Source organism: Alosa pseudoharengus, unplaced genomic scaffold, assembly GCF_046254945.1.
Source record: "Alosa pseudoharengus isolate Yale_2024_CS ecotype anadromous, Long Island Sound unplaced genomic scaffold, YU_APseudo_1.1 YU_APseudo_1.1_scf_3, whole genome shotgun sequence".
Classification (NCBI taxonomy): Eukaryota; Metazoa; Chordata; class Actinopteri; order Clupeiformes; family Clupeidae; genus Alosa; species Alosa pseudoharengus.
This window is the reverse complement of record NW_027468718.1, coordinates 30,864,902-30,885,980: the sequence shown is the minus strand read 5'-3', so window position 1 is coordinate 30,885,980 and position 21,079 is coordinate 30,864,902. Positions and strand designations below refer to the sequence as shown.

Here is a 21,079-nt window from a genome sequence, read left to right as displayed (position 1 = left end):
AAAGGCATTTATCTTCTTCATTTGGTGGAAGAAGTTGGTGTGAGATGTTTGTTTTTAGACTGGGGAGAAGTGCTGCTGTTCTGCTTTGCGATGCTTCACATCAAGTGACACTCACTGCATGATGGATGAGGTCTCTTTCTCTAAGCTCAGCAAAAGCAAGTATAGCGTCAGCCACCATCGCCTGTCACAGGGGACACAAACTAATGTCGATCACTCACATTACACTCACAGGACACAGAAAGGCCACACAAATAGGGAACATTTTCTTAGTTTTCATGAAGCATTAATAAAAAGGACAAAATACCAGTCATTTATCTACTATCAGGACTGACTTTCAGTTTGTAATAAAAAAGGGAAGACGATCAGGATGAGGACACTCAGTATCCTTAAACAGTGACCCTCAAACCTACATAGTGAGAGTCCCTATCCACCAAAGCTGTATCTCTGTATACTCAATTGTAGAACCACTGTCAACACTTACACAAAGTTGGCACAGACTACTTCTCCATTAGTTTTATCGTCTCTTTTTTTTATCTGATGGATCTCTGAGTCATTGTTGGTATGCCATTCCGTACCACACTAGATAGATGCATGCCCATGCTTATCCAGGGCTCGGGGGTGAGCTCAGACGTAGTAGTTGGCCGTGGATGGGCTGGGTTGGGTTCCTTCAAAGACTTCCGAAGAGGGCAGGCCGCCACTGCCCAGTGCGTCTGGGCTGCGTCATGCCCAGTGGGACTGGATAAGGCAGGGAGCCAAGCGCAGCCTGGCGTCGTGCGCGATAAGGCCAGAGTGTGGTGTGACACACTCAAGCCCAACCTCTCAACGCCTGGCAGATAAGGCCCCAACAAATGGCTGAGTGGCTTTGTTATGTGTCTGTGTGTTCAGGCCAGTCATTTGAGGAAGACAGATTCACTTTTGTCTGCAGGATGTCCTGATCTGATTTTAAACTGTGTTTGCTTTATTGGTTATTCATGTCTTAACATAACCCATCATATCCTATCATTAGAGAGTGAGTATCATTTTTTATTAATTTTGTAGATCTCACCAGTAAAGTTGTGTCAGGGTTTGAACTTTGGTCTGGTTCATTTTAGTCTTTTTTTTTCTGCTGCCAAGCAACAGGTTCTACTGTCTTTTTTTGCTACCAACATCAGATGTATTCTTGTTTTTTCTGCGTCTTGTTTTTTTTTTTAACTACACTTTGCCTCAGTGACATTTCATCGTGTGACTAATCTAGAGAGCCGCCCAGCGGTCGTGTTGGAAGGCTAACGTTAGCCAGGGGGGGTGACATGCTAATGGGCCTGGAGGCCACTATACGAGGCTGAAGACAGAGCGCTCTAGTGTCACTCTGTGTTTTTCTTAGCTGTCTCTCCAGCAGCAGAAATGGCAGTGCTCTTTGCATTTGTCATTAACTCCTATTTGACGGAATGGTGGGCTAACCGACTCATTGGGTGACTCTGTCGTCTGTGAGTTTTTATTAATCCCCTTATGACTGGTTCCATGGGTATCCTCCATTTGGGTGAGGGATGCTGTTCCAGACACGCTCTCTGTAATTGAACCTGACTCTCGCCACCACAACGCTGATGCCATCGACTGCAGAATGACACTTTTTGTCAAGCGCATCCGTTTCCCTCTTATTGTGCTTTTGCATTATGGATTTTGTATTTTAATGAAGCCATTAATACCTGTTATACGTATCAGTGGGAGGGCTCCTTCGCCGCTAAACGGATCACGATAAGGACGTAAAGTCATTTTCTTGACCACTGGGACAATGCTTCACGGCCGAGTGAGAAGCGCAAATGTGCTACATTCATTCCATTTTGTCAGCGAAAATGATTTCTTATCTGTCTCCCCGAGTGAGCCCCTTTGAACTGCATATTGCATATATGGTTCCAAATAGGTTTTTGAATGCCAGAAGAACGTTTCCTAAAGCACATTTTTATTTGTTTTTATGAAGCCCATTTAGGATGCATTTGTTCATTTTCAAAGCAATGAAATATGATGTGTATTATTTCAATAGCCATTTCAGTTATTTTGAAGTAGCCCTTGAATTTATGATCTTGTATCCTAAATGTTCTCTCTCACTTGTGTTTTGAAGCATTGAAGGCTATATGAAGGAATCGTTTTATGATGTGTCCTACCATAAACCGACTGCCCGTGCCATAAGCTCAAAGAAGCTCATGATGAACTGGTTGTGGCACATTCTCTGGATGATAATGGGAAGGGAGTGTTTTGCAGAGCAAACTGATATTCACAGGACCACCATGCATCATATGGTGTCAAGCTACCCTTTGTAAGCATGTTTTTCACAGACATAAAAGCTCTCTTGGTTGGGGGGGGGGGGGGGGGGGTTGTGTACATACACACAGGCATGCAAGAGTGAGAGAGCCACTCTCACTGTGGTGTGGGAGGGTATGTTACCTTCTTGTCTAGTGAAAATCAGTTACCTTTACCTTAGCTTTTCATGTAAATGCAAAATACTAGCATAATTGCCATTGCAATAATGTTTGTTTGATATTGTGTATATGTGGTTAGCACCTGGTCCGGTGTACCCATCCTTCTCCAGGTCACCAATCCCAAATTGCAAAATACTTTGGAATAATCAACATTTGGAGAAGGGATGTGTTCACTGATTCCATTCAAATGAATGAGTGTGAGGGCACTACGTTTAGAATATTTCCTTATAAAACATTGGAATTCAAAATATTGCGGTCACCAACCTTTTGTGTGACTCTCAGCTGGCAGGGCAGCTTTGCATTGTATGCAAACTAGCTTTGGACAATGACCCATGCAAGAGACAGGAAAGGAAGAGGACCTAGTGGCGAAGCTCGGCCCAGTTGCTCCATATGGCTGGACTGCGGCCAGGCTCCTGGTGACATCACAGCAGAGTGGACAGCATGGGCTCTCGAGAGCATCTGTGGTGGAGGGGAAGATGGAGGAAGGGAAGTGGTGATAAGTGAAGAAGACTACAACCAGAGAGGCGGCCTGTACCACATGGGTGTGCGTGTGCACAGAGTTGGATTCTGATTTTAACAAAAAGAAAGAAAGAAAAACATGTTCAGTTCAGTTCCATCGCGTTTTTCATAGCTCCCCACACATTATATATGGTGGAAATGATATCTGATTGAACTGTATGTATGCTGTTCTGGGCTTTAAAGAATCCCCAACTCTCCCACTCTAATGCTGCTCAGAATGAGGCCCGGTTACAACTCTGCCTGAGGGGAGGTACGCAGGATTACTGAATTACCTATGAAAGGGGCCTGGGTCTGCTTTACAGTGAGGCTTGTTTGGGAAAGGATCTGCATAGAAAACCTGGGTGAACCTTTTCCATGTAACAAATCCTTTACTGGTGGGAAATGTATATTGTGGCTGTTTAAATGATTGCCAGTCCAAACAAAAAAATGCTACAAAGCACAAAGAGTCAATCAGTTGCTCAAAGGTGAATCATTACTGGTAATGAAGCTAGAGCGATCATTTTGTTGTCTTGATGTACTTGCCGTTACTGTCAGATTGTGTATTTTTGTGTTGACCAAATTCTACTGTAGCCTACTGTAGGTCTGTGTACTGCACCCAGTTGGATCAACATGTAGCACAGCCAGCCAGCTGAGCCAAAGTGCAGTTGTTTGAAAGCAGCCCAGGCAGCTGTTGGAGCCCGTATCCAGCCTCCAGAAGGGTGAAGGGTCGGTACGTAAATTGAGCAGCCAGCCGAGGAAACAAGCTGGCGGTGTCAGGCTGAGGTGAAAGCCACTGTCATCTGCTGTGCAAACAATTCTGTCCAGCTCCCTGCGTCCCCATACACACCCCCCTTCGGAGTACTGCCGAGTCGGCATTGCTCGATGGAAGCGCACCAGCTGGCCAATGGCTGTAATGCATTCCAAAGTGGAGTGATTGGCTGATGGAGGACTATGTAAGTGCTCTTGTGTGTGTGTGTGTGTGTGTGTGTGTGTGTGTGTGTTTGAGAGAGAGAAAGAGAGAGAGAGAGAGAGAGATTCTTGCTGCTGTGCTACCAATAACAATAATGATTTGAAAAAAAACCTGAGTCCCTTGTTGCCAACAGCAGACCGGCCTCTCAGTCGGGCGCAGGAGGTTGCCAAGATGAGTGGGGGGAGGATAGATGGTGATTCATAAAGCCCGTGGTTGCTTTTGACACTTGAATGAATTCTGTGGACTGACTAATTCTGTGAAATGAAAACAGGAAATCTGTTGTGGCTAAACTTCTTTATTTAGTGCTCAATTTCATTCGTATTGGAATGCGTTGTGAAGCCAGACGTGCCCCTACACTTTCCTGAATGCATACGTCAATTAAGGCATTTGTTATGAAGGCACAATGAATGAGGGAGTCATTATCGCTTAAAATATTTACGTTGAATTGAACAGAACTGGATTATTCTACTATAGGCTATGTACAGTATGTATTATGCGGTATTGGATGTCCACTTCTGTGGTTGTTGAAAAGTGAATAGTTATGGTATGAGCATTTTTCTGGACTAGCATTCAGATCCCTGGAGTACTTTCTTTGAGCACACAAGCGTTTGAGCTCCAGAGTGGTCTACTTCAGATGCCTGCTTCAGTGATTCACGTCAGATGCCAGTGGGCCAAAGGGGCAAGGTGAGCCACATGGTACCCGCATGGGCACAGATTGGTATGGTGGCACAGTGGAATTCTGAGATACTCCTTCAGAACTTTCCTTTGTGACAGAGGAAGTAATATCAGCTTTGATGTCATTTGGGGCTGATTTTCTGTAGAGGCGCAAAAGCATAGCATTCAAGAATTGTACGGTTGTATCTGTAGCAAAGGTAATGAGTGGAGTTGTGTGTGTTTGATAGAAGGAGATCAGTGGTCTTATGATAGATACTTGAAATTGCTATGTCTACCTGTTGTCTCCATTGATCATCATCCTGATATTGAGATGCAGTATAAACACATGAATGTCTAATACATAGGTTCTGTTGTAATGATTAGGGAGCTATGCATGCATATGATTTATTCTCTGAGTGGAGAGGGATTTGAGCTATACGAGAAATTATCTGGGATATAAAAGACTTCCCACAGGCTAGAAGCATCCCTCTGCCATCAGAACCATCTGTGCACATATGGACACATGGAGACAACCAATGGGGTTCAGAGATCATAATTGCCCTGTGGGACTAACCTTTAAATACACAGAACATTACTTAAGATAAGGTGATTATGATAGGCCAGGTTGATGCTAACTGAATGTGATTTCCTGTGATAAAAATGGAGGAAATATCTGGGTTGACAACCCAGCAGCTATTTTGGTAGCGTAGATGTTGTTTTTTCTCATACCAGATGTGCTGTCCATGTGTGAAGCTTAAGTCAACCAGCCACAAGACAACATTCTTTGTTTCTCCTTGTCACTTATAACATAAAATGAAATGTTTTAAGATTGACAGTGGATTGCATTATTCACAGAAATATAGGGTGAATGCACATTGTTATATTTTACAAACCTCCTTGTGCAAGTGTATGCAACCCAGGGGCTACTACAACGTATCAGCTATGCACTGGGAAGGACAATAGATATGTGCACCCTGTAGAACATAAGGCAATTGCATTAGCAAACTCACAGTCAGTTCACATCAAATCATATAACTGTGAATGTAGGCCTGCATGCATTTACACAGTAAGCCAACCACACAGCCCAGAGATGTACTGCTCTTAAGATAATGTAGCTATATCTCCCATGATGTACTGCTCTTAAGATAATGTAGCTATATCTCCCATGGTAAACTTTTTGAACTGTGCCATGTAACCATATAAAATAATACATTATTAATACATTAAGAATACATTTGTATCCCCTGTAATTGTGCTTTGAGCCATTATGTAAGCATTAGCCTAGCACAAGTGCAGATAACCAGAGAGAGAGAGAGAGAGAGAACCATGCACTGTACAGAGAACGTACTAGAGTACCATAGTCAAGTCAAGTCAGTTTTATAGCGCATTTAACATGCACAGAGTGCAACCCAAAGCGCTCCACATATAAGACATTGTCATTGACACATAACAAAAGACAATAGATGCGGGACGGAGCCGCGTAGTCGCCAGCGTACCCGTGACACCAAGACATGACAAATACATTAATTTCACAGTGAGATAGATGAATTTGTCGCTTGTCATTAAGTGTGTCACCAGTGTTCATTCTCGGCTGGCCCACCTCACTCAACAGGGCTTCATGCAGCCCTGATGTATGGAGAGCTGATTACACCTCTGTGTACACCACTGTGCGGGTACTGGTAGTGGGCCAGCAATGATGACTGGCAGCTCACACTGATGAGCCAGCCGGCCAGTCAGTGCCTTAGCAAGGCCCTGCAGAGCTCAACGCTTTGGCCATCTTGCTGCCTCAGTCCATAATGCGTGCTAACACTCACATTTCAACATCAATAGATGACCCAGTCCTATACATATTCAGACCTTTTTTAAAAAAAAACAATCAAATAAATCATGTTCTCATTGGTGCTCCGCTGTTTCATGAGTGTTTCATGTCCAGTGGAAGCCATGTGGAAGGAGAAGCATGCAGCCGTGACAGTAAACTAGAATGACACATTCTGTTTCCCTTGGCCTTCCTCTCGTCTATTTTCAGTTTCCCTCTGTTTGCTGTTCAGCTTCTACCTCCCACAGATGGGTACTGTGTCATTCATAACAAAAACCCCAGATGAGTCAGAATCAACAATCTTATTAACAGGGTCTGACTTCTATAAGACCAGATAGCATCACGTTCACATGTAGTCACTAGACTTCCATCCAAAACACATGACAAAGGTACTACCCACACCACCCATGATATGTTTTGATCGGAACTGAAACCACAACCTTGGCCTTGCTCTTTGCATCCCCTAGAGAGGCTTATTGTAGAGTACTGTCTACTGTGAGAGACAATGGGCTATAATCTAGCCAAGCTGCTGCAGCTGAGTGTGATGCCTGAAATAGCTTGTCTTCTTAAGGAGGCTACAGGGGATGCTGGGGCTTCACGTCAGGTGGGGAGTGGTGACATTTAGACATGGCCGCCTGGGGTTTGTGTTCTTGCCGTCTTAGAAGGCCACACCGGAGATCCCCACTTCTTTTCCTCATCCCTGTGTGCCCTACTGTTTGACCTGTAGAGATCTGCGCTGTCTTCCTCATCTGGGTTGTCAATCAGTAGGTCCCAAAACGTAACACCTTTCACTTCCTTCTTTCTGTTTAATCAAACCCTCGTTCAGTGACCAATGCTTGTTCAGTGTGTTCATTTATTTTTGTTCATTATGAAATGAAAGCTACTTTCTGTTTCACTGGGTAATGGGGGTAATGAGGTTATACTGTAATCATCGTACTGTGTATACTGATGTTGCATTAACATGTCACTGATTCAGTGGGGCAGATTCAGAACTAGCCAGTCTCGCCTCATCTTTTCTCTCTCCTCAGTCTCTGTCGTTTTTTTCTTCTCCTTCTTCTTTTTAACCCCTTCTCTCCCCCTCCTCCCACCACTCTCTCCCTCTCTGCTCTCTTGAGGGGTGAGTGGGTGTAGCGCAGGACTGCAGGTGCTGTCTCCCAGTAGCCAGCCAGTCATTTGCTAATAAGGGAAGGTGGGAGATGGCTCTTGCAGCTCGTGTGATAGTAATGACATCAGACACTTGTTCTGCCAAGAGGAGAACGAGTCAGCCCACCCCCGCAGAGAGAGCGAGAGAGCTATAGAGAGAAAGAGAGAGAAATTGTCTTCAGGGTTTGCGCCACGTACAGCTATTTTAGTATCCATGAAACAGCGAGTTAGAACCTTGTCTCAGTTTGCCCAGCGCTCAAATGAAACATTAGAGTTGAGTGTTAATATTTTAGTAGATGAATGAAGGGTACCTCAGAATTATATATTCCATGGTGTAATACTGTAATACTGCCTTCTTAATTTGCTCAGATATGGGGGGAAAATACTCCAGTGAATCTTTCATAATGTATGAGGAACTAGCCTCCGGGCTAACTAGCTGAGTACCATTTTTTTTTTTTTTTTGGTAAAAATCACAATCTGGCAAGCAGTAAGAATTCTGCGGGCCCTTGTGCTGTGGGTTTATGGAGATAATGGCTGCATCAGTGGCGTTGGGTTCCTTACACCACTGTGATCAACCACTCAAGCACACTCCAGTTTCCCATGCCACACGCACTGAGGAGTCATCCACCTTGGAAATCTCTGTGACAGGCATGAAAATGTGATGTAGATGTTATTGCCATTATTTGAGTAAAATAATGTGTGTGTCGGTGTGTGTGTGTGTGTGTGTGTGTGTGTGTGTGTGTGTGTGTGTGTGTGTGTGTGTGTGTGTGTGTGTTTGTATGAGAGAGCAAGAGAGAGAGAGGAGAATGAGGGACAGAAAGAAAGGAAGGAAGGAAGGAAGGAAGGAAGGAAGGAAGGGCCCATGTGTCTAACCTGAGAGGGCATTACAAGGTGAATTTCTACTTAGATTCATGTATTGCCATTCTATGTTTTTCATTCTCTTACAAGGTTGGTGACGCAACTGTTTCATATGGAACCTTTTGATAGTGGCTTCAAAGCCCCGTTTGATTTTGCATTTAGTGGTTCTCTTCACCTGTAAAAAGGAGCTCTGTTTGAAGTCAGTGCTTTACCCCATCCATCTCCATGCGTCATTCAAAGGCTCAGAGGAACCTCTGCAGATACTGCATCATTCAGTTCCTCCTCTAGATGATCTGTGTGATGTTTGCAGAAGGTTTTCAATAGACAATAACTGTTCATGTTATTTCCATAGACATATTAATGACCTACAGTATTTTAAGCTACCAAACTGAGTTGGGTTTGATACAACTGTGAAAAAAAATATTAATAAGTAAAACGCTAGTTTATTGATGAGCACTGTGTTTACTGTTTACTGTGCAGAAGGTTCACAGTTAATATCTGTTGATATTTCACATTACTTTAATATCTGTTGATATTTTACGTTATTTTAAACCAATCAAATTGAACCGCATTGAATTGAATGCACAATGGTACTAAAATAAATCTAGTTTAGCTTATCTTCAAGAATTCTTAGAGCATCCATCAGCAGTGTTCTCTCCAGAGTTTTGTCTAATCATCCTCCTTTCTTCATCACATTCACAATACATTTACATTAACATTTACATTGCATTACATTTACATACACATGCATGCACATTAGATCAAGTCTTGGCCCTTTTAAAAAAAATTCTACTTCGGAGACTACTTTCTGCTGACCTCCAAACCTTTCTGTGTATGTTGGAAGTGCGTCCTGGGATTTGCAGCTTTAATCAGAGCTGCTTTGATTACCGCTCAGCCCTGGCCTCATTCCTCATTCCATCTCCTCTTCTGCACCTGCATCCATACACGTTACAGTCACGCAAGTTCTACAGCCGCAGACCGCTACGTCACCTGGTCTCAAAAACCCCACATAATGCAGGCAGCAGTTCTTAGAAGACGTTCTCTTTACATTAGTTCAACTTTAAAGATGCATTTTTGTGTGCGGATGAAGAGAGCTCATCTAAGCTGAGTTCTGAGTTTTTAATGTTGAATGACAGTGGAAGTGATCATTTAACAGCATGATATTGTGCAATGCTCAAATAGTTTGGCATCAGTCTGTGATGGTGCTCCCACAAACTGTATAATGAACAAGTTACCCAGAGTATGTGCAAAGGTTCATTTAATCTGCTTTGGATAAGATGATATTCTGCTCTGTCCTCCAGGCATCCGTGTGCAGCTTATCTTGCCCCAGTGTATTTGGTTCATCTCAGATAGGTATCATGCATTTAGTCTGACTTCCCTTATAATGAGCAGCCTTACTGTATGTCATGAGTTGAGATGTCATGTCATGTTATTTGACAATTGGATACAACGCAAGGTCACTGCATGGTGGTCAGCGCTGGGCTCCCTGGACTCACACTCCATGCGCACTGTGTGTTTGTGACTTGAGGTGACTGATATGGTGCGCGCGTGGCGTAACCCCGCCCCTGCGTTCCGTCTTCCCGCAGGGTTCCGCTGATTCGTACACTAGCAGGCCGTCGGACTCGGATGTGTCTCTGGACGAGGAGCGGGAGGGCGGGCGGCAGGAGCGCGAGCAGCAGGCCGCACAGCAGCTGGAGAGGGCCAAGGTGAGCCTGAGGGGGAGGAACTCCATACAGACGCTGCTCAATCAAACTCTATACAGACACTCACTCTTCATTCACACTTCACACAGACACTCCTCATTCAAACTCCATACAGACACTCACTCTTCATTCACACTTCACACAGACACTCCTCATTCAAACTCCATACAGACACTCACTCTTCATTCACACTTCACACAGACACTCCTCATTCAAACTCCATACAGACACTCACTCTTCATTCACACTTCACACAGACACTCCTCATTCAAACTCCATACAGACACTCACTCTTCATTCACACTTCACACAGACACTCCTCATTCAAACTCCACACAGACACTCCTCATTCAAACTCCATACAGATGCTCCTCATTCAAACTCCATTTACACACTTCTAAAACTCTATCCTCATTCTGCTCAGTGGCTAACTCTACCTTTTTCCAGCAGGAGTCAGAGGTTTAGATGGTATATTACTGTTTGCCAATATTTGTAGTTTTTCCACCATGTAAGGGCCATTGGGTTCTTATAAAGTCACTCAAACTATTCTGCAATTTCATAACCACCAAATGTCAAAGCTAATATATACTATATGTCTAAATACATATATGTATGTTTATATATAAATATAAATATATATATATAAATATATATTTATAAATTCAGGCGAAAGCAGTTGCTTTTGCAGTGAAGACCAATGTCAGCTACTGTGGAGCTCTGGATGAGGATGTCCCAGTGGCTGGAACTGCCATTTCATTTGATACCAAGGACTTCCTCCATATCAAAGAGGTACTAAGTCACTGGACTACTACCTACTTAAAACTATAAGTATAAGTATATGTCATACTTGTGTGTTTGTCTTTGTCTGCTTAGAGTGAAAATAAACACTTTGTCATCAGTGGTTTTATGTATAAAAATATATTTTAGAAACAAAAGCAATCAAGTAAATGTAGTACATCATTGTCACACTTATAGTATTTCACTCAATACCTTGATTTGATTTGATAGCTTACCATGCAGTAGTATATACTAGAGTATTCCATTATATACTAAGGGTATTTTGTCACATTCTGTCTAGTAATGTTTTAATCCATCACCGGTCCCGCTTTGCAGAAATACAACAATGACTGGTGGATAGGTCGTCTGGTGAAGGAGGGCTGTGACATCGGCTTCATCCCCAGCCCCCTCAAACTGGAGAACATTCGTCTCCAGCAGGAGCAGAAGAGAGGACGCTTTGGCGGGTGAGTGACTACCACTTGAGCCTCAAGCCCTCCCTTTGAGTGACCACCACCTGGGCCTCAAGCCCTCCATCTCCACCTGCACTGTTTCTGCAAGAATTCCCCACAACTCAGTCACACCTAACCGGCCTCACCTACAAATTGGTCTAAAATGGTTGCCACGTCGGTCTAATGCTCATTATTGCCATTCATTCTAATATGGTCCTATTTACCATTTGAATTAAGTTTATTTGATTTTTTTTCCATTTCATTTATTGAAAAAATTGATTTTCATACAGATAATATACACTCTGTTAGAAACACCTAGACCACACCTAGACCTGTTAAAATACCTAGACGATCTAGTCATTATTCAGAGTCAGTAGTAACATAGACATTCATTCAAAGGTGATTCATTCATCACCTCACATACATACAGCACACTGCTTGCTACAGTAAGCCTCTACATACTTGCTGCACACTGCCCCCCCCCCCCTCCCTACATACACAGCACATTGTCTTCAGGATCTTCTCCAACACACATCCTCTACATACTTACAGCACACTGCCCCCACCTACTCACACACACAATACACACACACACACACACAGTCACTGCTTCACTCCCCTCCCGCCCACACACACATCTTCACTGTCATCACTCACATACATCATACATACAGTACTCTGCTTGCAATAGTAAGTCCCTTCACCATACTTGCAGTACACTGCCCCCCCCCTCTCCCCTACATACATAGCACATTGTCTCATGAGGAAGCTTCTCCAACACACATATTGCACACTGCCCTCTCCCCACATACACTGCACACTATCCCATCTCCCCTGTCATCCCCCCAACACACACACCAAGACCCCTGGCAGTTGGGTTAGCCCCTTGAGCCCTGGATCTGCCCAAGGTTTCTTCCTTGGTAAGGGAGTTTTTCCTTGCCCCTGTTGCTCTTGGGTGCTCCTTGTTGGTGCCCCCCCCCCAATCCCAATCCTCCCCCACCTTTCTTATGCAGCCCTTGCCACTTAATCTACTAAACCCCTCTTCTACTGCACTCCCCCCCCCATAAATGCACAAATAGGCTGACACCAGACATAATTTCACTGCATTTCTTACTTCCTTGTATCCTTGTAAATGCTAAGTAGATTTACTCACACAACAGTAAACTGCTGGCACCAAAGCAATCGCTTCAATAAGATCATATGAAAAAGGACAGTCTCAGTTATTGGTATCAGACATTTCTCGCATTGAGTCCAGCACAAGTGGCGTTGTGTTTGTTAGACACTTTGTTACCCCTGTTTCACAGCGTAATTTATATTCTGCGGTGGCCAACCCGAGTGGAGTCGCCTGCTTTTTTGTCAGGTTTGATATATGGTGCTGTCTACCTCGTTAACGCCACTCCCTATCCTTTTGTCCTCTGTGCTGTGCTTGCAGTAAGACCAGTGGGAATTCCTCCTCCAGTCTGGGGGAGATGGTCTCGGGCACTTTCAAACCCAACCCTCCCTCAGCAGGTAAACTCTTGCGTGTCAGCCTCAGCCGGGGTGAGAGAGAGAGAGAGAGAGAGAGAGCTAGAGAGAGAAAGAGAGGGGGTGAACGCCTTTCGGAGCTGACCCACTTTAAAAACACAGCTGGAAAGAAACCAGTCAATGAGAGATGGTGCCCTCAATTTAAGTTCTAGTTAAATACAAGTTGCAAGAATGAATGAAAAAAAAAACTGTGATAGACCTTGAAGTGCTATCCATCATAAGTGTTCTTTTTGGGTTAGGCTCTTTTTATGGGCATTTTCAATGTTACAAATGATCTGTGGCTGTGAACCCTGTCAAGCAGGATCATATTAATTAAGCTTGTCTGAACTGCCCACATCTGAGAAGAGTTGAGGTGGAGTCTATTTCATTTATTCTCATGCCTCGTTATCGTCAGTGTTCTCCTCCCATTCAGCAGAGAACACAGACCACTTTGATTTATAATACAGCCTCACAGTAGAGAAAAACATCTTCTGTGAAATCTGCTCTTACACCTGAACTAGTCAGGAAGAATACAAACATCTTGTTTGTTTTGAACGTATCTGTATGTGTTCATATTAGTTCGATATAGGAATTCTTCAGTTTTGTTATATTCCCTGAAACAAGTTATGATTGAAACCATCACCTTCTCTTACATATGGGTGTTTGAAATGCAGTAGTTTAGAACATTTCATTAATTGACCTATTAATGTATTGCAGTATGTATAGAAGTATCTATTGTAAATATAATTATATAATGTATGTAAATGCTGATTCAAGACTGTATAGTTCTTTCAACATGTTTCTTTTTTCCATAGGAAAACAGAAGCAGAAAGTGGTAAGTGGTCACTCTGTTACTTTTTATGGTTGTTGCTGTTTTTTTTTTCTGTTTTGTGACTGTATAACATTTATCCTGTGTACTGTGTCTTTTGCCTTGGCTTAACAAATAGAGCCAAACCCAACTGCTCTATCAATATTTCTAATAGGAGTCACAGGGTGATGGTGTATTGACATTTAAGCTTAGTTTGTAGATGATGAAGATCATTTGTGTTACTTAAAATAGCAGGCAATATCTAATACCCAAGCTAAAGGTGAAATAAAATTTGACAAATTACGTCCACTGTTAAATGAAGCAGGGCTGCCCATTGACTATTGATTTCATTTCTCAATAGACACATTACTGTGCTCTAAGCGACCCAGCACCCCTGTTCATCAGCAGTATAGTGTGAGCACGATGCTGCCGTCTGCACAAAAGGGCAATCACCCGGCTATTTCCTCTGCATATTCCCATGTCTATGTAAAATTCAGAGGAAATGGGAGTCACAACCAGCATCCTCCTGCTTAGCGAATGCCGCTGACAAAGTTGGTTTGGAGTTTGGGGTAACACTCTGGATAACATTGTTTTCTTTTGTTGTTGTTGTTGTTGTTGTTGTTGTTGTTGTTTTGACAGGCAGAACACATTCCTCCCTATGACGTTGTTCCCTCCATGAGGCCGGTGGTCTTAGTGGGTCCCTCTCTTAAAGGTTACGAGGTATGTTATCATCAACATTCATTTCTTTAATAATTTATTTAACCACAATGCTGTTTTGTCCCGTTACACACTTTATGAACAGTATCGTAAACGTGCTAATTACCAACCATTTTGTTCGAAAATTCTAAAACAATGATGTTTTTTAATACTTCAAAATAACATTTGTTAAATGAACCTTACATTTTCAGTAGCCATACATGTAGGTGTGTAGATTTGAACAAAATCTAGTTTGGTGGGTGTGGGTGTGGGTGGTTGCGTTTCTTTAGGAATCCGCCATCTTGGTTTGTATAGAAATGAATATTAAGTGACACATACATGTACAGTAAAAGGTTGGAAATACGGGACGGTTGGTAATAGCTGACGTTACGATATATCAGCACATGATATCAATGAACTCCAGGTTCCAACAGCACTTGCCCACCACGTCTTATATCCCTCATTACTGCACTGTTTACGAGCTCACAATATGAATGAAGCAGGCAGAGGGGGTGGCAGAACTGACAAGAGAGCCATTGCTCCCCCTTCAGTTCTGGACACTGTTGTGAAACAATGGTGCTTCCTACCAGTCATACACATGGATATGGGTTATTGATACAGGTGGGGAAAAGGGATCGTCTTTCCCCCGGCAGTTTGGAGGGGGAAGGGGACTTTGATTATGAGGTGGGGAGAAGCTGAAATAGTCACAGAATCACATTCCTCTTCTCTGCGCGGTGTTGTCAAGGCAACAACCTTCTGGGTACACCACGTCAGTCTCAAAAGTGGAGCGTGGTTTCAAATTAGAAACAGGGAGAAGGCAACAAAGCATCTGAGAAGTCAATGTGAGACTAGATACACCAATCATCTGCGTGCAAATAAAAGGGTGGTTCATAGCTGGGCAAGTGCAGAGCAGGAGTGTGAGCTTAATCCTGCAGATTTGTGTATGTTCTAGTGACATGGGGTCTGTGACACCTGGGAAATGAATGTGCAACATATGAATGATCAACATCAATACTCTATTCATGTGAAGAAGACATAATACCACATAGAGAGCTCTCTGAAATCATTCACTGTTTGTCTAGTCTGATATTGCTATAAAATATTTCAGCAGAGGAGGGAATTTCACTTGTTTACCATCAATTGTTTTATTAATGGTAACATACAAGAAGCAAATGGCAGTCAATACATGAAAAAACTCTGTGTTATGAGGGTTTAAAACGACTATGTTATTGAATGTGTTTTCTCATCACTATACTCTTTAATCAAAAGCAGAATTGATTCAGGGGCATTTATGAAATAACTTAAATTCTACATTTTTGTGGAAATTATCGTAATCTAAGTAATGTGTGACAAAAATACAAATACTTCCAAAAGGAAGTATTTGTCTGTAGATATGTAAAGGTCCAGTATGTAGGAAATAATAGAAAATAAATGGTAACCATTCCAAAAATGATCACCATATGTTGTCAGAGAGTAAAGAAAAATGATGAATTGAAGTAATGGCTTATTTGACATTACTATAACCTGTAAAACCCATGAAAAAAAATGAGTTACGGGGCGGAACCTCTTGGAATTTTCGTTTATGTTTTGAACGATTAATTCTATAGCGTATTAATAATGTGCTGGCGAGTCCTCCTATTTGTGTTGCCAAATTAGCAAAGGCCAACTGTCAACTCGCTGTCAGTTGTAGTCATGAACGCCTACGAGAGGCAGGCAAATTTCCAAAATTAAAACAAGAAACAAATTAAGTGGACATCGGAGGAGCTTGCTGATATGGCGACGTCTTCGTCAAACGAAGAATATCAAGTCTGACGCAGAGCTGGCCATATTTCTCCATGACAGGTAGCCTATTCTAGGCTAAACTTCATCTGCATCGCTAACTTCAGCTAAATATGTTACGTTGGTTACAGAGGTATTTTTTGTTTTCACTGTTTCCGTAATGTGTAGCTGGGTCATGGTTGGGGAAACGTTAAAGCAGCTGCAAGTCAACTAACGTTATTAGCTAAGTGTTAATTACATCTGGCAACCCAGAAGAGGCTCGCGTCTGGTAATCTTGAGAACGTTCACCAGTGTTTTGATTTCGGCCTACAGAACGTTCGGTAACAATCCTACAAATCGCTCCTTTAAGAAAAAACAGCAAAGCCATTCATGTAACCCCTTTTACACCTGAAATGTTAAAAGGTGATGATTCATGGGGCAACCTTTTAAGCAATGTTGCTGGGCAACCAACCACATCATCGGTTCCGTGTGTTCTAATTGGATGATCATGACAATTTGCCTACTGATGAGTTGTTCAGAAAAATGTTTTCATCATCAGTGGTATTTCAATATCAGTAGCAAGCAATGTGCCAAAATCCCAATATTCAGGAACACTGCATTGCACATTGTTCAAAAAGTCTTGAGTATCATCTACTTAAGCCTAATTATCTTCCAGTGCAAACTTTGATCAACTTGCATCAAACACTGAAACCAAATGAATGAGGCAACAGGAGTCATAGAAATGAGTCTCAAATACAGTCTTACGTCTTCCTCTTCTTCCTCTCTCCAGCATCTGCTTAGTTATAGACCTTGTTTAAGTACTACCATTGCCGGACGGTCCTCCTCTCTGACTGTCCTCTCTCATGTTGAGCATGTCCTCCTCTTGTCCTCTCTCACGCTCCCCTCGTCTGCTCCTCTGCCTTTCCCTGGGATGCCTTGCGAGCAGGTGACTGACATGATGCAGAAAGCACTCTTTGACTTCCTGAAGCACAGGTTTGACGGCAGGTGAGGAGGGTCACACCTTGCATGTTGTGGCTGAGAAGCAGCTCGTAGGACTCATGCACAGTGTGAATGCTGGGAGGGGTGTTGTCATTGCAGTTATGGGGATAAATGATGACTTTGAATGGTACAAGAGAAGTCCATTTTTCAAAAGCCCATAACACATGCATGTGTGCGTTTTAATTTAACGTGTGTGCGTCATCCTAGTCTTCGTGCTTCTATGCTTTTCTCCTACCACCTTCTCTATTCTGGTGATCTAAGGCCTGTCTTGTTTGGCGGTTGTTGCATTATCTGTTGTACTGTATTTTGTTCAGAGGATGTACAGTCATTTTACCACCTTTCTCATAACAGGATATCCATCACAAGAGTGACTGCAGATATATCTCTGGCCAAAAGATCTGTGCTCAACAATCCTAGCAAGAGGGCCATCATCGAGAGATCCAACACCAGATCCAGCTTGGGTATGATGTTCTCCTGGTTAAAACTGTAAAGCATTAAGGCTGTGCTGTATGCCACACCACACTGTATGTTGGGATTTCAGTGTTGATGTGTTTTTTCTCACGGGTATTAGCGCGCTATTCCTTAGCATTTACACTCTCCCGTCAGAGCGCTGACCTCTGCAGCTGTTTGATTTTTTTCTTGACCCGTCCGAGTGGCGCAGTGTTGACATGCCGACTTCTCTCTCATGTCTTCCACAGCCGAGGTGCAGAGCGAGATTGAGCGGATTTTCGAGCTGGCCCGGTCCTTGCAGCTGGTTGTGCTCGATGCGGACACAATCAACCATCCGGCACAGCTCATTAAAACCTCCTTAGCACCCATCATTGTCCATGTCAAAGTATCCTCTCCCAAGGTAAGAGTGAATTGCATCCAACAAATCCACTGGCAACTATTTACAGCGGCATCGACAGATAGTGTCCCTCCTCTGTTACTGTCCATTCATTATTGCTGCCCCCTTCTGGAAAATCAGACATAAATGGTCCAACACATTCATATGCAATCGAGCTCACATTAGCTCACGTAATGACAATTACAGATCTTTGTACAAATGAATTATTTTTCATTATTTTGTTCTGTAGTCATAATTCATATGACTGATACCACTGAAACTCTTATTATGGGTGTCTGTCTGTGTGTGTGTGTGTGTGTGTGTGTGTGCGCATGTGTGCTTGCTCATGCGCCACAGGTGTTGCAACGGTTGATCAAGTCACGTGGGAAGTCCCAGAGCAAGCACTTGAACGTTCAGCTGGTGGCGGCAGACAAGCTGGCACAGTGTCCCCCGGTGCGTATCCCACACACCCACTTCCCTCTTCGCCCGTTACCCCTCAGAAACCAAGAATGTCATGACTCACTCTCCCCGTCGGTGTGTGTCACCCCTCAGGAAATGTTTGACATCATTTTGGACGAGAATCAGCTGGAGGACGCCTGTGAGCACCTGGCCGAGTACCTGGAGGCGTACTGGCGTGCGACGCACACGTCTCTCAGCACCCCGCTCAACCCCATACTGGGAAGGAACCTGGGATCCACGGCTCTCTCTCCATATCCCTCTGGGCTGCAGGTATGTTTTCGTCAGGCTAGTTTCCAAATAGTTCACAAAGCTCCACAGTTGGTGGTATATTGTACCTGAAGATCTGGAGATGTATGGCTGGTTTTCCAGTTGTCAATTTTATGTTGTTATGGCCTGTATTTTCTACCTTTCATGCAGGCTATAGCACCATAGCATTGTTGGCACTGTGCACAGAGCAGACAGGTCTGAATGACTGTGTAATGCCGCTAAGAGTGCTGCTGTAACTCAGCAGAACACAATATCATGAATATTTAATATCTTGTCTTAATATATCTTCATATCTTAATAACGTGTATATTGTAAGTGGACTGGAAGTATCATGGAAAGCATTGGTTCATTTTTAGATACATTTGTAATTGTTTTCAGTGGATACTAGTCTGTTAGTAAATATGGTGGATTTTTAAAAAATGACTCTGCAATCTATCCATCAACAGAGCCAGAAGAATAAGCAGGGCAATCACATGGGGGAGCTATCCCCTGCCGAAAAACGTAGCCTGATGACGGCCGACGAGAACTACCACAATAACGAGCGGGCGAGGAAGAACCGCAACCGCCTGTCATCCGAGTCGCAGCAGAGCCGGGACAACTACCCGCTGGTGGAGGAGGACTACCAGGACCCTTACCAGGACACGTACAAACCCCACCGCAGCCGAGGCTCCCCAGGCGGCTACAGCCACGAGTCCAGGCAAAGGCTATGAGTCCAGGCCACTCCAGAAACAAACGAAAGAAACAAAAAAACTACAAATACAACTGGTCTCTCCTCTCTGTAAAGCTCTGTAAAGGAGGGGGCTCCTGTGAGACTTTCTCCAGAGTATTTATGGGAAGTGTAGTACTTCAGTCTTCTTGTGTGGCACAGTCTCCCTGCAGTGTGGTGGCGATAGGCCTCAAAAAGCAAGCGCCACCACTTCCTGCCGACCAAAACACGAGGCACAGAATACTCATAATTGCTGGATGTTGAAAGTGTAGCGGATATTTTCAGAGGCAGTGCAGAGCACAGAATAGTTAGGAATTTAGTTTAGGCGGGGAAAATAAGCAGACCATCCACCGAGCCTTAGGGTGTTTTGGTAGCGTGAGTCTCGGGAGCTCTGTCAGTGTTAGGTCAGACTGCTGTGGCATGTTGTTCCTGCACCCTGAACCGATGTCAGCATGCGGAAATGCTAGACAGCGCCAAGAGCCCCAAAGTCGACACGGAGCCTTCCCTTGCACGTTTTGTTTTTCTTCAGTAGCCAGTGGAGGCAGTGGAGTGTGATGCATCGTTAATGTTATTTCATTTGTTCCAGTTGTCTTGGCTGGTTGTGAGTGTTTTCCGGTGCACTGCGGGGCACGGGGCAAGTAGAAAAGAAAATTCTCACAGTTAAAATGTTGAGTGAATCTTGTCAGGCTTTGACTTTTCCCTTAGATCTTTTTTTCCCCAATTCAAATTCAGTACCAATCATTTCCAAACACAAGGACATGTCTTAGCTATTTGCTTTTTGCAGTTGAACCAGAGTTTCTGCATATTGTCCATTAGGGATGTAACGATTACCGGTATAATGGTAAACCACGATAAAAATGTTGACGATAACAATTACCGTTTTCTTTTCAAATATCATAATTATCACGGTTGATTACCGCAGTGTGGAAACCGTGTGTTTAATCCTTCCCAGCTTCATCCAAGCCTGCTTTTGACATACAGTAGGCCTGGTACAATGAAACAAAACTGGTACCTTACTGATTCTGTTGTCTAATTGATGGTTGATTTTAAAAAGTTGGAACATTTTCACCGCAAAATGTGCACTGTATCATGTAGCCACTCTGCGTCTTTTTATGTTCGTGTCCACATTAAATCCATTCCACTCACGTTATCAAGAGAATACAGTAGCCTAAAGTTTTATTTTGAACGCTTACTTTGGTCTCACTCATTGGATCCAAACAACAAAAATAGCAAACTCTAAGTTATGGTAGGGTAAGTTAAGCTATAAGCACATAACCAATTAAACATGAAGAAAAAAGTGAACAGGACAATTTTTGAAACTATTTCAGTATGTAGGCCTATCAGTGCTTTCTGAACATATTGAACACACTTTTTGAAATACCGTGATAATACCGAAAACCGTGATAATTTTGGTCACTATACCCGTGAGGTTAAATTTTCATACCGTTACATTGTCCATGCCCATACCCTGTATTCCAGGCATGTTGGGACATCTTTAGTGATGTCTTGTGTGTTTCAGAGTCGACAGAAAGTTGAGTTGTTCCAATTATACTGCTTACGTGACATAAAAGGCCACATAGTTCATTCAGAAAGCTGCTCTGCAAGGGGAAAATAGCGGTAAGATGAATCTGAGTGATCTACTGAGCGTGTCAGTAAATCACAATATCTTCATTATGTTTCTAGTGTACCCTCCTTCTCTCAGTGAGCTTGTCAGAGGAGGGGAAGGAACACTCCAT

The 21,079-nt window shown here is 43.2% G+C and overlaps 1 protein-coding gene across 1 annotated transcript in view; it reads left to right on the top strand.

Moving 5' to 3' along the window:
• The window catches only part of cacnb4a (calcium channel, voltage-dependent, beta 4a subunit), a 30,354-nt gene extending 9,717 nt beyond the window's left edge, over positions 1–20,637 (top strand). Inside the window, exons 3-14 of the mRNA XM_076264016.1 lie at positions 9,979–10,098; positions 10,762–10,884; positions 11,209–11,336; positions 12,754–12,830; positions 13,640–13,659; positions 14,272–14,352; positions 17,033–17,091; positions 17,437–17,546; positions 17,784–17,935; positions 18,269–18,364; positions 18,464–18,640; positions 19,084–20,637. Of these exons, the coding sequence (XP_076120131.1) occupies positions 9,979–10,098; positions 10,762–10,884; positions 11,209–11,336; positions 12,754–12,830; positions 13,640–13,659; positions 14,272–14,352; positions 17,033–17,091; positions 17,437–17,546; positions 17,784–17,935; positions 18,269–18,364; positions 18,464–18,640; positions 19,084–19,347 (1,407 nt within the window). The 3' untranslated portion in view covers positions 19,348–20,637. The remainder of the gene's footprint in view (positions 1–9,978; positions 10,099–10,761; positions 10,885–11,208; positions 11,337–12,753; positions 12,831–13,639; positions 13,660–14,271; positions 14,353–17,032; positions 17,092–17,436; positions 17,547–17,783; positions 17,936–18,268; positions 18,365–18,463; positions 18,641–19,083) is intronic.
• The last annotated feature ends 442 nt before the right edge of the window (positions 20,638–21,079 follow it).